At 28.1% G+C, this 18,496-nt stretch overlaps 1 protein-coding gene across 1 annotated transcript in view; it reads left to right on the top strand.

The window, feature by feature from the left end:
- LOC113382872 (retinal homeobox protein Rx2-like) overlaps positions 1 to 18,496 on the top strand; it is a 112,681-nt gene that overhangs the window by 6,577 nt on the left and 87,608 nt on the right. Inside the window, exon 2 of the mRNA XM_026621122.1 lies at positions 15,578 to 15,978. Coding sequence (XP_026476907.1) covers positions 15,578 to 15,978 — 401 coding nt within the window. The remainder of the gene's footprint in view (positions 1 to 15,577; positions 15,979 to 18,496) is intronic.

The following is an 18,496-nucleotide window of genomic DNA, read 5'->3' as shown; positions in this document are numbered from 1 at the left end:
GTTCCTACTTGGATTAAAATTTAGAAATTCGCTCTCAAGATAGATTTTCCAAAACTGTAAAAATAATAAATAAAGCGCCTTATTTATTTTACTTTACAATATATGTATATAAATTACGCTCATGAATTAAGCAATTATAACAATCAAACTCAATTCTCCAGAATCTTTTAACTATACATATTAGAATTCTTCCTGAACGCGATTGAACGATATAAAAAGATTTAAGAAAGAATTATAAATTATATGTAAAAACATGATTATATAACCAGCAAATATTGATTTTATATTAAATTTTGGTGTATTATCGAACATAATATATCAATTTTTAAGCTAACTGATAATTACTAATGAGAAATGTTTATTTGGGCATTTTTCAAATTCTTATTCAAAATAAGATTCCTACTGACTTGGAACAAAATTTAAAAGTTTGATCTCAAACTAGATTTCCTGAAAGTATAAAAATTACCTTTATAAATTGAGTAATTATAAATAACATTCAAACTCGATTCTTTAGAGTCTTTAGAGTTTAACAATTCAAATAGAGTTTCTTTTGAACATTTAACGATATTAAAAAATATTTAAAAAATCAGTAAATTTAATAACATTCTTTATAAATATTTTCATTAATCTTACATGAAATGAATAGACTTCTTGGATGTTTATTATAATCTTCTCTAAAATGCATGTCTTCACAAATATGTATTTTTTTATATCTTTATACTTATATTTGTCATTATAAATTATTTATTTATTATTTTTTTATTTCAACATTGTTGTCTATTAGCACTATATTAGCCATGATTACATTATTAACAATTGTAAAATGGGCAAGATAAATCTTAATTTTACAAACGAACTAATTATTGATATCCTGACCTCCATGATATTCCAATTTTTAGTCTTGGTTAATTATCTTTTAAATTGTTTAATATTTAAAATAAAAGCAAGTTATTTTCACATCACAATACCTGTCAGCTAAATTTGAAGCCTCCTGTTAATCTATTCAAAAATTGTGCGTGGCGTGGGCAATATATTAGTAGTGAATAAACGCACAATTCTTATAAAATGAATCATACAATTATTAATTTTATAAAGAACATTTCTAATAAGTAACGGAAGTGTTGAATGCTCACGCAATTTTAAATTAGAGTTATTATGAATAACTTTGGATCCGTTTTATAGAATATATGGTGATTGAAGCCTACAAAAAACAGTACTATCAATATCTTTTTTGTTTTTTGCTCATTTATAGATTTACTTGTATCATATATAGAATTGTCAGAAAAGCAAAAGTGCGCAAAATATAATAATTAATATCTTTTGCCGAATTACTTTTATATAGACACAGATATTCTTATGCTAAATGTAATTCTTCCGTACATACAAAAATATATTATCAACATAATATAATCTAATTTTTATTGACCATAATAATGATTAGGGGAAACAAAATTTTATTACATATTAGTAAATAATTCATCATTACATCTATTCATCTGAATAATTGCATTTGCAAAGTTATGCATCCACATCATAACTCGCCCTCCCAGTAATATAAAATTATCATTAATGGGTTCATGTAGAGAACACATGTTCAGGTTCCTAGGCATGTACCAATTCGGCCATACAGAAAAAATATGTACAATCGTCTCAGCTAAAACATTCACGTCGTTTTCGGGTGACTAAATAAATGACTAAATAATCCCGACATAAAATATTTGCCAAACACCATACCGAGGGTGGTATCGAGAGCGAGGGTGTGATAGTACTTCGACTTTTTCGATATAAGAACGATGTAGAAAAAAAGATGTAATTCTTATCATTTTTATAATGTTTGTGTAGTACACATACACTTTGAATTGAATTTTTTTTCAATTTTTGTTAATTATTTTGTTAAAATATTTGGAATATATTATTATTGGATTTTTAGCAACGAAGTTTAAAAAAGCAAGATAAAATTGTTATACTAATTACTATACACACATACTCAACTTTGCCATTTTTTTTAAAAATAGATAAGTTTGGGGTATATATATATCTTCTATATATATATAAATAAGTCGGGTTTTCCTTCCTGACGAAATAACTCCAGAATGCACGAACCGATTTCGACAATTTTGTATTCGTTGGAAAGGTCTCGGGCTCCGCAAGGTTTATAGCTAAGAAAATCAGTGGTAAATGGCATCGTGCCCTAATGTAAATTGCTGGAACTTTACGCACCGTAATTAAAAATTTGAGTAATAAAAATAATCAACAATTGTTTTAAATAATTTCAAAGAGATTTTCTTCTGTATATATAAAAATAAGTCGGGTTTTCCTTCCTGACGAAATAACTCTAGAATGCACGAACCGATTTCGACAATTTTGCATACGTTGGAAAGGGATCGGGCTCCGCAAGGCTTATAGCTAAGATAATTAGTAGTGACATGACATCGTGCCTTAATGCAAGCTGCTGGAACTTCACGCACCGTAATTGAAAATTCGAGTAATGACATTATCAAAGAATTATCAGAATTATGCTTGGTTAAGTCAACGAGCAATTCTTGCCGCAAAGAATAATGATGTACACGCACTGAATTTCACCATTCAATCAAAAATTGCTGGCGATTTGGTGACATACCAATGATTCCGACTGGTCTTCCGTTTGACTTCAAACGATTGCAATTTCCAGTTCGCAATAACAAGTCTCAAGGCCAATCACGAGTTGCCTGTTCACGAGTTGGAAAACCATCCGCTTTGTTTGTGTTAACGTCGGACCAAAAAACAAAAAATGTGGTTTACCAGAGAGCACTACAATGAAACGGATAATTTGCGGATTCACTTTCATTTACTTAGAGAAGTTCAACTAAAAAACACTTCATTTTTGTAATAGAAATAAATTCATTACTGTTGTAAATTTCTTCATCTTTCTCACGAAACCATCTGGTGGCGAAACGGAGTTCGTCGGGTTTGCTAGTATATATATATATATATATCGACATTCTCTTTACAGAATTCATCCCTATTTGCCCATCTCTAGGCGACCCTCTTGAATCCTAATGCGTTACATTTGCACCCTCGATTTGGCGCCCTCTCCCGGTCGCGATCTGCGAAAACATACATGCGTTCTCTCCGAAGATATGTTTGTTGCTTTTACCCCTCAAGTGCGCTCGTTAGTTCCTATTATTCATACGCAAGAACTTAATATAATAACACTTAGATATGTATTATCCAAAAATAAACGTAGACACAAACTATCAAAGAAGACGGAATTGCATTTATAGCTCCCTAGAAATAATGCTTTGAAATTAATGGTATAAAACATGTTGTAATTATATAATATTTATATTTAGTATTTTTGTGATTGCGAAAGTAATTTTTACTACTCGAGATGTCTTCAACTCGCATATAAATTCTTGCAATATTTTAATATTATTATTACAAAATATAAGAACAAAAAATAGAACAAACAAATAATAGAAAACTTGACTTTGAGCATTTAATTTATTTTGTGAAATCCAAACCAATTATATCAAAACAAATAACATATATCAAGCAAACAACTATCTGACTATGTTCAATAGAACCCTCAGCTGATTCGACATTGTAGACATGTGTTTAGCTGGTTTTCAAACATTTGTCAGCAGGTCATTTTTGCTCCACGACAGGGTAAAATGGGACGGCCAGAGGACAAGCAGGTCCAATGTCTTATTTTAATTTTAATTTTAATTATAGCTACAATATTCGGGTGCATTTTTACAGAGATAACATTGTATATTCATTTACAGTGTTGGAATAACTATTTATTTAATGTAACTCTTGTAAAATTGCCTTTTTTATATGCATTAATATTGAATTTTTCATAATGACTATAATATTTTAGTGTGTAATTAAAATATTTTTCAAATGTAAATACCCTTTGCTACAAACCGAACTTCAGCTCAATGGTCTACAATCATTTTCATATTTTTATACTATAACATATGTACAAGAAAGAACCTCATTGCAAAAGTAAAACGCCCCGAGGCCGATTTAAACACCGCATGAGTTCAGTTATCAAATTAACGCAGATTACAGGCTGCACATTATGTTTGACGTTGTTTCATTTTTATCAAAGTTGACGCCACCGCCCGAGTCGAGCTTTATAATGCTAGAGTTCGCATATGTCGCTAATTTTAGGGAAAATTGAATCCGAACAATGGTGATCGAATTTGGAGTTATTTAGCTTTGAATATAGCAAATAATCATCTATTAAAAAACTGTAAATTTCCTAAATTTATTCCTATTCAAAAATAAAGAATAATTTCACATATTCTTTATTATTGAGTTTACTGGTATGCTAAGATTATTGTCCATACTCTCAAATTTTATCGTAAATTTAACATTATTTTAAATTATAATTAGGGGAGACTGCGCATGGTTGTGCCACTTTTTTATCACAAATAATTTTGTTAATTTACCAGTTTACAAAGTGATCTGTCTGTATACAAGTAACGGTATTATTAAAATATATCGAACAAAAAAACCTTTTTACAGATCATGTTAATGTAAGACGCTGACTTAATGTAATAATAATAATAATAATAATTGTTCGAACAAACATACTTCATATTTTTCACTTTAGACCCTATATGTTAAAATCGGTATAGTTTAGATACTACCATATCCTGGCACTACCGTACCCAGTTTTTCCTACAAATTATACAATATTTACAAATTGATAACTATAGCCAGTTAAGATAATTTTTCACGATCTAATCGATTACTTACACATCCAATATGATTCTAAATAGATGTGTCAATATGCAAAATATTCAACATCAATAATTATGATTTCAACAAAGAGTTATTACAAAATAACTGTTTAGCCATTAGTGATCTTGCATTTTAATTAGATGTGAGGTCAACGAGATTAACCTGAGAAATAATATTCAATCGCCCGAGGACCTCACTGTTGTTAAACTAAATTCACTAAAAATAAATCATGACCCGTTTAAAATTCATTTCGTAAAAAGTGTTTGTACTGGTAATGCCTTAGGCTTTATTTCATTAGAACAATTCTATTTGCTCTAGTAATTTTATTACTGCATAAAAATTAAATGTAATTTATCAACTGCACACATTTCACTATTTTTTTAAACTTAAATACATCATCAATCAAACTGTAGCATGTATAATTAAATTTGTAAAATTACATTTTACAGGTTACATATCAATACATACTTAACTCTATTAAATATTTAGAATACTTTACTAATTTCTTTAAAATCTAAATTGTAGGTGGTGTTGATTCAATTTTGTTCTTTCCATATTCTTTTACAAGTTTTTTACGGTTCTTTCAATTATCAAATCAAGTTCGTGTTCTTAATATGAACACGATAGATTAAATTGAAGACATTTAAGTATAGAACGAACACATGTTTCACTAATAAGCCATATAAGAATTATTACCGACACGAGCAAGCTTTTCATAATCCGGTATACGCGCCGCTCTTCGAATTAAATAATAGAGTTCGGGCAGGTATAAAATTTACTTGTTGTTTTGACAACATATGGAATGATAAATGAAGAAAATCAATAATTTTAATGTAAAGAAAATGAAGAATATAAAATCTTTGACTGTACTTACATATTATATCTTCCATCAGAAATGAGGCAAATAGTCAGTAGCAAAAATAAGTTGACCGAATATTCAAGTAACCTGGGCCTAATAGCAAGAGAATTGTGAGGAAAGAATTGAAAGAAAAAATCTTAATGACTTATTTCAAGTTTGCTAATATGCGAAAATCTCTTTTGCGTTTTTGTGTGACCTTCTGTATAAAATGCATTATTGGTCGTAGTTCTTATTATCAGATTTTTAAATAAAATGGATTAAATTAAATAAATCAATTTAATTTATGTATAAATACAAGATTATGAACAAATAGAAAATGAATTGAAAATTCAATTAACGCCGAATAATTTCGAATTGATGATTATAGATAACACTTTTTTATAATAAAACTATTTATAAAATTGTATTAAATTTACACCAGCTGAGTATCTAAATCATATAAGACAATGATGAACGGACTATATCAATTATATCTCACTAATGCACACTCAATCTGATTCGAATTGTAAAATAAAAGAATACCTCAACAAAAAATATTAATGCATACACATTCTACGGAATACTCCAGGGGTGGCATATCGAAATAAAAATAATACAAACTTATTTCAGAAAATAATTTGATATGAAATTTAGAGTCATGAAAAATATACTTACTCGTTTCTGTAAAATATTGTTCACGATTAACTTTTTATGGTAATATTCAATCTCTCTTAAAATTCAATCTCTCTTAAATTTAATCGAATTGAAAGAATCGTAGTGCTAGCGCGACTCGAATTTTATGTAAATTTTGTTTGTTTTAAATGTTTACCTATCCTGTAATTCTTCTGTTTTTTATTCATATCCATAAACCATATAATTATACCACACACTTCTAAATATTTACTAACATTTCTCATAATCCGATTTATATTTATACAAATGCGATTTATGAGATTACAAACTAATTCTTGTGCATTAATGCAATAATCATCTTGTTTTGTTTGTTTATTTTATTACCCTGTAGGTAACCTTTTGATGAACTTTAGTGTTCGAACAACTAACGAAAATTTATCATAAAATATTATAAAAAATATTATGTAGTAATTTCTTAAATTTTATCATTTTTAATAATTAACTTATATTTAGATTCTGCATTAATTTTATTTAACAAATTGTTTAGAGTTTGTTTAGTAATAGCAATTTTTGCTATAAACATAGTTTTTAATGTAATAAAATTTGTACAAATATGCCTCATAATCCGATTTATATTTATACAAATGCGATTTATAAGATTACAAACTAAATCTTGTGCAGAATTAATGCAATAATCATCTTGTTTTGTTTGTTTATTTTGTTACCCTGCAGGTAACCTTTTGATGAACTTTAGTGTTTGAGCAACTAACAAAAATTTATCATAAAATATTATAAAAAATATTATGTTGTTATTTCTTAAATTTTATCTTTTTTTAATAATTAACTTATATTTAGATTTTGCATCAATTTGCGTTCTTCATATCCTTTTAGAATTTACATACTAATTTAAGTTTGTAATTTAAGTTTAAATTGTTTATAGTTTGTTTAGTAATAGCAATTTTTGCTATAAACATAGTTTTTATTGTGATAAAATTTCTACAAATATGTTGTTTTACATTTATAAATTATATTATATATGGTATGAACTCACTTTGACCGTAAAATTTGATTTATTAATTCTCAGTTTATATCTCGAGTTCAGCTCACAATTACTTGTATTAAAAAATAACGGTTAAGTTGTTCAATTCCAATTAAATTTTTGATTTTCTACATATGGTCAATTATCTATACATTGCTGTGCATCACTGCAAGAATTTATTAAATAATTCATTAGTATGTTGTTTATCAATTAGGTCTGGTATAATCTGTCTAGTGAAAATCATGACAACAGATCAAATTCAGTTCCTAGTACGTCTCGGAATTCACTATCATGATCTTGTATTTGAACAATACTTCTATAAAGATTTCTACTATTACGCTTACATAACATTTTGAGTCAGATTAAATAACATTTTGAGTTAGATTGAATTAATGAAATAAATTACAAGACAGTCTACTTGCGGCCTCCAATCCGGAAGGATCTTCGAAAAAGTAACCATTCAAAATGCAATTGTGTGAAACACATTGTAAAAATTATTTACTAGTCTTTTGTGAACGTCGATGTTTTTCTAAATATTCTATATAAATTTTATATAATAAAAGTAACTTACCAATTAATGTGTAAATTGTAATTGGCTAACGATATATTTTAGGGGTAGAAACTGCTAATTTGATAAATTCATTAAGAAAATACAATTATTTTTGGAGTGAATCCAAAATATTTAATTTAAAATAATTTGATCATAATTCTGTTTTTTATTTGTAAAGATTATATTCAAATACCCTCACAATTTGACAATCTCTCTAACCCGAAAACATTTCTATAAAAAACCTTTTAGGCTACGACCAGGTAACCGCGTATAATATTTTCTAAATAAAAGCGTAGACCGGTGTTTATTTATATTAATATTCATTAGCGTTCGCGATCGGGCCAATTCATCGGGGCGGGCCGGACAGAACTCTTCGGAGTCGTTAAAAGTTTTGAATTAATGTACTTTTTACTCTTTCTCTGTGGGTGGAATCATCCACTGAACAAGGACTGACAGCTGTCTTACCCTCGTTAAGTAACATCAAATATTATCCGCGGCTGATAATCGACTATATGTGTTGGTGCGAATTACAGTTCTTTTATTAGTTGTTACACACTCGACTGTTTTTTATATGTTTTTAGTCAACATTTCGAAGAAGGCTCACATCACATGTTGTGGATTTAAATCCCAGTTTTGTAGCTTTTAAGTTTTTTGTCCGTGTCGTTAACACGATCTTGAATAGATTGTATCGATATAGATTAAGGTGACTTTGTGATGTCACATATCATAATCATCATATTAATAATAGTATCGACAGGGGTTTGCTTGTGGTCACATGACACATGATTATTTGATTTTTTTATATTAGAACTATATTACATATTTATAATTTTATATGTACTGGGTGTCTCAGAGCTCTTGGGTGTCTTTAAGCAAAAACATTGTGACAGTATTGAAAATTTAGAAATTTGTTTTAACTCACGTTTTTTGGAAGTATGGGCTTTTAAGTGCAATCTAGAACTTTGATGAAGTTGTGATCATTTTTGGGTTAATTTTATTCATTAAAACTTTAGATCCGTGATCGTAAATTACGAGTTAAAAATAATGACATACTTGCCCAAAGTTTTCAAAAAATGAGATTTTTTGTTGAACTATGAATGTAAAGTTAAAATCGGTCGACTTTGGGAAATCCTATTTTGAACAAATGTAATCTAAGCTGTCTAAACTTCTAAAGTGTTTTGGCAGCTTTCATTAAAAGAACGCATTTATTCAGAATTGTAAAATGGTAAAATACATTTAATAGGAATTGTAATATGGTTATTGAAAAAAATCGAATAAAAAAATAAAACCTAAAAATGAGATAAGAATTCATCAAGAGTTGGCGCATGTAATCAGGATTTTAACGCGTTTCGACTTAACGTCAAGTTTTCGGACACCTTGTCTGTACAATGATAAATTATTGACACTATAAGCATAAACTAATATTTTAAATTTGATTTTTCAATAATAATAATATAATAATAGTGCATATCCAAGTACATCAAAATAAGTCTACATTATATATTTGTCATATAATCCAAAAATGCTTCATACTATAAACATATTTTTTGGATCTATTTTTCTTCACAGCAACAAAAAAGCTCGATAATCGAATACACTTTCCCAGAGAAACTATTTTTTAAGCACACTCCGTATAAATACCGGCCGGCATTCGCCGGGTGCAAAACTTTTATAAATTTACACAAAAGAATTATTTAATTAAACGTTCGTACCTAATAACCGTTTGTCAGTTTTATGAAGCGTAATTAAATATCTCGTTGAGGCGCTTATTGAATATTCTAATTGTATTTCTTGCTCTTTAGCATAAACTCTTTAATTTGTTTCGCATTGAGTTCCTCTACGAGAGAGAACGAAAGGGCCTCGTTTGATGGTCAGAGAGTGAAGGACCTGCAAAACATGCCCGAGTTGTTGGTAATTATATTAGCCGTTCGTTTTTTTATGGAAAGCTTTCAATCTGTCGACTCCAATAAGAATGCTGTTGAGTTTAAAAAAATGACGTCAAATATAATATAACAAGCCCCCACGGAATGAAATCAAATTACTTTTGGAGGCAACACGTGTAATGTACTTATGATTCTCTGTTTCATTTAAAAGGAAATGCTGTGATATGAAATAAATGGAGTTTATTTTTTCTGGGATTTTTTCAAAGACTCAATTGAAATTAATACATTTTTAGAAAGATTTTTTACAAAGTGTTTATACACAAATACTGACATATTATATATAATATGTATATATTATTATTTTTAGTAAAAATGACAAATCTTGAAGAAATTCAAATTTAGAACTGAATTTAACATTCAGCTCATTAAAATTATTTAATGCAATAGTATTTAATATATAACAAAAAAATGGTCATACTGTAATAATAAAGACGCAAAATATGGTAAATATAAGTTTTATATAGTTTAGATATCTATAGGTATAAGTATGTGTTCCGAGAAGCGTTTATTTGAAATAGATCGGAAAAAATGTTACAAGCGAGTGATTTAAGAAATAAATATAAAGTTTAGAGATCTAAATGTGTTAACTTAAAATTAGAAAATTAATTTCGAAAACATTGTTTTATGTTATATATTGTAAGATTGTAACAACAATAGACATTATTAGTTTTTGTATTCTATAAATTTATATCTATATATAATTGTTATTTTCTCAATACTTTTTTTCGCAGACAATCGATAAAACTCATGCATTATTTTTATATAATTATGTTTTTATAACTTAATATCACACTATCCTTTATAATTGCCTTTTTCCTGAAAAGGTAGTACATTTCATCGCTATTAACTACAATCGTTTAAATACCATATCTTCTCTTACCGGACGATAAATCCGGAAACAATTAACACATTAATCGGGATGTGTTCACAACTAAAAAAAAGTACATTAGACCTTTTTTTCATTTAAAATTCTGAAACTATGAGCCCGACAGCGAACAAACATATTGTTATCATATCACTTTATCTCTATAGAGTAGAGTGAAGAGGCGGGGGTAATTAGACCTGCGTTTTTGGGCACGATAATCACCATTGACAAGACAAACTAGAACGTTTCACGATTTTCAGTTTTTACAGGGTCGATTCGGATAATTTGTATACTCTCTTTTGTTTTTTTATGTATTATGCTTTTTATGGGCTACGAAGTGCTCAGCTATTATTAAAAAAAATTATTGGGATTTTAGCGTATAGCAAGCCGGTGGTATGGAATACCACGTACATCTAAAAAAAAACTATACAGGGTGTCCCAGACCTTAACGTCAAGTCGAAACAGAGTGCATTTACCATAAATGGCCTGAAAAAATTTATAAAAAAAATTATTTTACGTTGTTGGGAAATTATGAACTTTTATGTGCAACCCGGAGATAAGTGAAATTTTGATCAATTTTTGGTTATTGTAGTTAACTTTTATTAATATTGTTAATCTAAACTTTGGAACCGTAATCGTGAATAACATTTCTAGAACCACAGTAAAAAATAAAACAATTGTTTTAAGTTTTCAAGAATTAAGTCTTTTTGTTGAACTATGAATTTGAATTTTTTAATATCGGTCAACTTTGAGAAGCCCTTCTGTAACAAAAATGTACTATAGTTTAATGTAAATGTGCAAAAATGTAAAAATTGGCGCATTTGATCAGGAATGGCAAATAGTAAAATACTTGAAAATTTTTGTTATTGAAAAGTTTCGAGTACAAAAATAAAAAAATATATATTTATGATATAAGGATTTATTATGAACATTCGTCGTAGTGTGGAAATGTTGCAATAAATAACCCGTTAGAGGAATAGGATTCGTTCCGAAAATATAGGAGACATGCATTGTGGCTGATAAAATATGGTTTACTCACTCATTTTATTGCAACCAACTTTAATAAATCCGTACAATAATTTTATATATTTCTTTTCTAAATTTGTCTCTGTCCACGCGTGTTTAGTTTGCCCCAATACCAACCCCAAACATGACATCGGACAATACATGCTCGGTCACATATTAAAATACTTTAGGACTATAATTACTAGAACATTTGTGTAAATGAACAGGTAAATACTAAATAAGGTGAAATTGTGTTATCTGTTTCAAAATTGGGCGCATACAAGTCTAGGCAAACCCATCAGGTGTATGTTTTGAGGGGTAAAGTATTGATATTAAATAGGTTGAGTAAATGGATGAAATATATAATTAGGTGGAAATTTACTGATAATCGCTGGAACATCACTAACTAGGCATCGATGTGTTTTTCGTAGAATTTTTGGTTATTATAGATATCACATGATATCTATCTAATTTTGATAGTTCATGATAAAATTGACATGGTAAAGTTTATCGATATGGAATTGGGCATATTTATATAGAAATATTTTATTATTTATAATAGAATAAAATGAAAAAAACTTGTCAATACAAAAAGCAATATTTATGGATAAATTTAGTTTTTAATATAATTGCAAAAAACATCATGATTTCAAGAGTTGCACACTGTTACAGGCGAGACAAAATAATTGCTTTATTTAGATAAATATGTATTTTACGGGTTTTAAAAAGCCTATAGAGAGGTGATTTCAAACTGTTGAAATAAATTAAATTATTTCAGAGTTTATTAAAAATTAAAAGTAAATTATTTCAGAGTATTTAAAAAATATAAAATAATACATAATAATTATTGAAAATTGCTATGAGATAACTTTACAGCATTGTAGTTGTTTTCTAATTGTTACAATTATTTGAAGTTTTGCTAATGATTATATCAGCATTTATGAAATTACAAACAATAGTAATAATTTTCTTTGTATATTAAGTACACATGTAAATTAATCATTTATTTTTTCTCATGCTAGGTCTTGTTAAGGTATTTGCATGAAAAATATAAAGGCACTCATATCAAAGATTTTATCAAACGCAATGACAATCCAAAAATTTCTTTACCCGCAAGATCAGAAAGCAGAAAAACAAATAGCTCAACCTTTTCCCTTTGCCTAACAAAAAAACCTAATTAATCATAGTCAAATTATAGTCTGAGCCATTAAACACACAACGTGTAAGATTTGATATTAATTCACCTAGGAAGTTGATTTAATTATTATGTACACCGCGCCGTCTCATAGAGCATTTTCATGTTTTTCTGTTTTCACAATTTAGGTTCAATTTTTCGTGGCTCATACATTAAATAAACACATGAATAATTCAGAGTTATTAAATATATTGTTTTTTTTTTGGTTTTTAATGGATCCGTGTCCCTTTCCAGGTTAAATCGACGATAAATGGATTTTTGGTTCGTGAATTAATTTGACGTATGTTTTGAACAAACATGAAAATAATTTTATAAGGAATTATAATAAACTGATTTACAAAGATATGAAAATTACTACTATGTAGTTATTAAAATAAATACTTCTTGTATTCATTTTAATTGTTCGTTTTAAAACAAATTTATAATTTATACTGTTTCATAAATGACTTAATTAGCTATGTTTATATATCATTATATAAATATGAGAATAATTAATGAATTATTTGAAAATATTTTGCCTTTACATTGGTCACATTTCGAATGCACTTATGGTTTAATTAGGATTAGCAAAATAATGTTGCCAAAGTTTTCATTTGCCAATTACTATGTTTATATTCGGTTCTAAATAATATATAAATATACAGTAGGGTGGGGCACAAAGGTCCAATTTGACATTGAACAATTATATTGTTAAAAGCAAGCCAGTTACATCACCGCAAATACTACATTCTAAACAAACACCTATCTGACTATGATCAGTAAATCTCCTAACTAATTCATCATTGTAGAAATGTGTTTTTTGCTGTTTTTCGAAAATTTGTTACTTGGCCCTTTTCACCCCATAGCAGGCGTAAAATGAGTCATCCATGTGGCAAACAGATCCAATGTCTTATTTTTAATTTTGCAGAGATTTTAGGAAATAATAGCTAAAACTAATGCAAAATATAAATTTTATGGGCACATTTTTTACACAGATAACACTGTATATAACCTCGATCTGGTATTCTGTTTAAAATACTCATTAGCAGAGTTCGAATAATTATTTTACCTCGATTTACCCTATACCTATACTCAAACCTTTTTTTTATTAAGCCTTTTAATTACATATTTATATTATGTTTGTCGAATATTTTCATAGCTTTTAAACTAGATTTTCTTTCGTACAGTGCTAGAGGAATTACAAACTTTTGTATCGATTTCAAAATGAATAAGTACGCTGAATAAATTTTCCAAGTAATCAGAGACCACCCCCATTAATCAACCCTCTATTACGTAATGTACACACATACTTAAATATCAATTATAAAAGTAACGGCATCATGTATTGTGTGCGCGCGATCGTACACGAAATCTCGGAGACTTAACATAAATAACAATAAGAGTTTTTGCGATATGCTAAAGTGAGTAATTGTTAATTACGGTTTCGCATGATAGAAAAATATTTACCGTGCATGCAATTAATGTCATACACAAACGAGCTGCCCGACTTGGATTCTACTTTTATATTGTTTTATAATATTCAGGAAATTTACAGAATGTTGGGGAAAATGATTTTATTATACGAGTATAATGTCTCGTACATGTCATAAAAAATCAAATATATTTAAATTTACTTGAGGCAGCATATTTGAGGAAGCTCAAGAATAAAGTAGTAATTAATATTACCCTAAATCTAGGAAATTGTCCATAGCAACAATTTCTATATATTTTTATCAAATTATCGGCATATGTAAGTTATTTTATTATTTAAAAAATCAACCAGTTTGTCAAAAATTAATTTATTGGAATTTCCTGTTGATAAAATCAAATAAATTTTAATAATTTATCATCATGTTTCATATAATATAGCCGATTGGCTTCAATTAAATAAAGATACTAAAGGTGCTGGCAACGTGCCTTAAAGCAATCTTCTAAAACTTTCCGTACCGTAATTTTTTTTAACTTGAAATTTTTTAATAAATTAAATTTTTAGGAAAGGAAGTTAACAAGAAATAAAATGAATTTAAAAATATACCAGTTTTTTATTAATTTTTTATATGCAATGTGCAATTCGAAAATTTTTGCTATTCAATTTCTCAATATAACCCCAACCCGATCTCCACTTTATCAGCCTTGTTCTATCACAAAGTAAATATTTCATTTGCTTGACCTAATGCTGATTATTTTTTAATTGAATACACTTACAATTTCTCCCGAACTAAAACGAGCTATGATTTATGTTAGTTTTCTCGACCGTCACCACATCATGCGACATATTTCAGTTTTTTAATCAGACGTTTCTTTGTTAATTGGCAGCTTTACCACATTTTTCTTCTGAATAATTATGTGTGGGTTGCTTTCGGTCTTAATGCGTAAATAATTCGTATGCGAGATTGAATTTTTATTAGCAGCATATAATTAATTCTTTGCCTTAAAATCATATAAGTAATGATTTGTATATTGTGGAAAATAATTTGGACAATATGTAGAAGAGTATTGTTTAACTTTAAACAACATTAATATTAATTTTTAATAATTGGTGCTATTTGATAAAACATGCAATGCAAAATATTGCTTTTTGATTAACATTTTTAATAAAAATAATAACAAGATCTAAAATCAAAATTTTGATACTTCGATTTTGATATAAAATATTTTTGATTACATTTTTGCTTTAATAATGCATTATAAAACATATGCTATTTGTGCAATTTTGAAAAAAAAAGAAAATGTTATATGAGAAATAACTAAGTTTTCAAATTTGTATCTAATTATTGTTTATTATTTCTTTTCCAGGTGAGGGTAGTTGCAATTCTAACGATGGTGCCGACATGCGCTACTCCACATTGCGGCATTGCGAGCTCACCCAAAACGGCACCTCTCTCCAAACCTCCGCTCATCAGGTCCTGCACCAAGATATGCACCAGAGCATACACCAGTCTCCTGGTGTATCACAACAAAGCTTGGGCAGCGGGTCCGAAGACGAAGGCGGAAATGGTCAAGCCATGGACGGATCAGCGAGTGGTGACAACGATGGATCCTGTGGAGGAAAAAAGAAGCATAGGAGGAATAGAACGACTTTTACTACGTATCAGTTGCATGAACTTGAACGAGCTTTTGAGAAGTCACATTATCCGGACGTTTATTCGAGAGAGGAACTGGCGATGAAAGTAAATTTGCCAGAAGTCAGAGTACAGGTTAGTAGTTAGGAAATATTTAGTTTTTTATAATATATGCATATAATATATATATATATATATATATATATATATATATAAATATTTATTTATGTATATATATATATATATATATATAAGCCTAGTATGATTTCCCAAAAAACTTCATTATGTTATTGAACGTTTCGGAGATGTATCCTTCATCAGAAAAACAAATACATGTTTCCACTTATTCATTTATGGAAAAATTGAAAGAATTTACTTTTTACCTTATTGACTATCTATTTTAGGATTATATGCCAATGTACCTATATATTATGATTAATTATTATTATGATTAACCCTTTCCACTCGGATGCCGCTGCTCCGGCGGCAAAATACTAGCTATTGCAAGTAATACGAGTGGATATGGTTAAGTTGCGTAAATTTAAATCTAGAAAACCTTGTTATTTATGCATTTATTAACGTAAAGTAAAGCCAAATTTTATATCACCAACATTTTACATTAGTAATATGAATATTTCGATATTATAATGATGTTTGGTGGAACACAGGGAACTCATTTTTTGGTAATACACGGAAATATATATATATATATATATATATATATATATATATAGGCTTTTTATATCTCAAATAAATAATCAAATACAATATCATTATTGTTTCGTAGAAGCGACAACAAAGTGTTTAATGAGCTCAAATCGCCTCGGAATATTTTTATTAAAATGTTTTCGTATCACGTGAGGGGTGCTTATTCCTTTTATCGGCGTGGAATTCGATGAACATACATGATTCGTAGCAATAACAGCGATAAAATTCTTATTTTGGATATTCATTTAAATGCTTATACACTATATCAACGGTAGATACTGTACATGAAGATCGTGAAAAATTGTTTATATATTCATATATTCTTGTTTGATTTATCGTCAGGATTTTATCTGCGCCTATAAATGGATAGCGATCGCACGATTTAGTCGTTTGCTCATGTTGAGAAAATGGGAAAATGCATGTAAGCATATCTATGTGAATTATGTATAGTAATAAGATACATTGGTAAAATACAGTTTTGATACGGTTTTATGTGTGTACATAAATATGGACATATATAAAGCCGTGAGCATATTAAAAATTTAATAGTAAATGATATAAAGTATGCAATTGATACATTGAAATAACATTTACATACATTGAATAAAGGTTATTGAAAATTAAAATCGCAAATTTTTGTATGAATTTATTAATTTTAATAGTTGTTTCATTTTGGAGTTTTTTAGGTTCCTTATTTTTATATTTATTTTCAAAAATTTGTAGCAATTTTAAGCATTTTAAGCACTGATTATTATACATGTACTATGATACTATTATAATATTTTACAATAATGATACTAAAATTTGTAAAAATATTCTAAGAATATTTCCATTAATAAATATAAGGATCTTCTTTCAACTATCTCTTTTCACGTGTTCACTTCAATTGATGTAACATTAAATTTTAAGGGTTTTAAAAATATTAACATTTTTGTTGATTTTGGATGATTAACATATGAAAGTTTACACATGAAACAGCACAGAATTAAGCTTATTCTTAGAACCTTGCGGAAAATGAATGATTTTGATTCTACGCTTAGAATTTTGTGTAAAATGTAATAGAATTTATTCCATCACAATATTCCATATAAAATATAGAACGAAATCAAATGATATTCTATTCCCACATGGCATCGAAACAATAAATTCAACGATCACGGAAAACATAATGTAATAAATAACATATAGAACGTCAGTTGATACACTGGTAATGTATCATAATGCTTTATAGTTTCTCGTGCATCCGTACCAGACTGCATCGTGAAAATGTATTCTCTAAAACTTCATATATGCATTTGCATATATATCCATTTCCATGCATCGGAAAATATATTTATACAAAGTTTTATATTTATATTGACAACAGCAAAAAATGTGAAAAATCGATTTTATTGCGACGCGCGATATATTTCTTACATGATGTTCGTTCTTGTTATTTTAGCGCAGACATGTTCATATAAAACATAAAACATAAAACCTGGAGAACAGAAATGATCATTTGTCATTGGAATGTGTATTGCTAATATTGATAGGACACGCCAAGAAGCTAAAATAGTAGATATTTAATTATCAAATTAAATAGAAGAAACTAATGCAGTTCAAAATTGCAGTTTTATCTTGCTCATACTTTTCAATCCACTTTAAAATCTTAACTGCCATTTGGTAGAAACAAAACTAAACAAGATAGTGTAATTTATTTGCGCAAATTATCATATCTTAGCACTACAATGGTAGATTAAATAATTTAATTATTTAAACTTCAATAATTGGAGTATTGGAAACTAAGAAAATAAATATTTCAAGTATTTATCTCTATTCGAGTATACAAACACAGGAATTTATATAATTTTTACCTTTCATGAAAACATATATTAACAGCAAAACTACATAGGTACTATAAATATGTATATATATATATACATATATATATATACGTATATATTTA

Source organism: Ctenocephalides felis, unplaced genomic scaffold, assembly GCF_003426905.1.
Source record: "Ctenocephalides felis isolate EL2017-DRISC unplaced genomic scaffold, ASM342690v1 CF-g0.4_SCAFFOLD_00845, whole genome shotgun sequence".
NCBI lineage: Eukaryota > Metazoa > Arthropoda > Insecta > Siphonaptera > Pulicidae > Ctenocephalides > Ctenocephalides felis.
The sequence above is the reverse complement of the archived record's forward strand: the minus strand, read 5'-3'. Positions and strand labels throughout refer to the sequence as shown.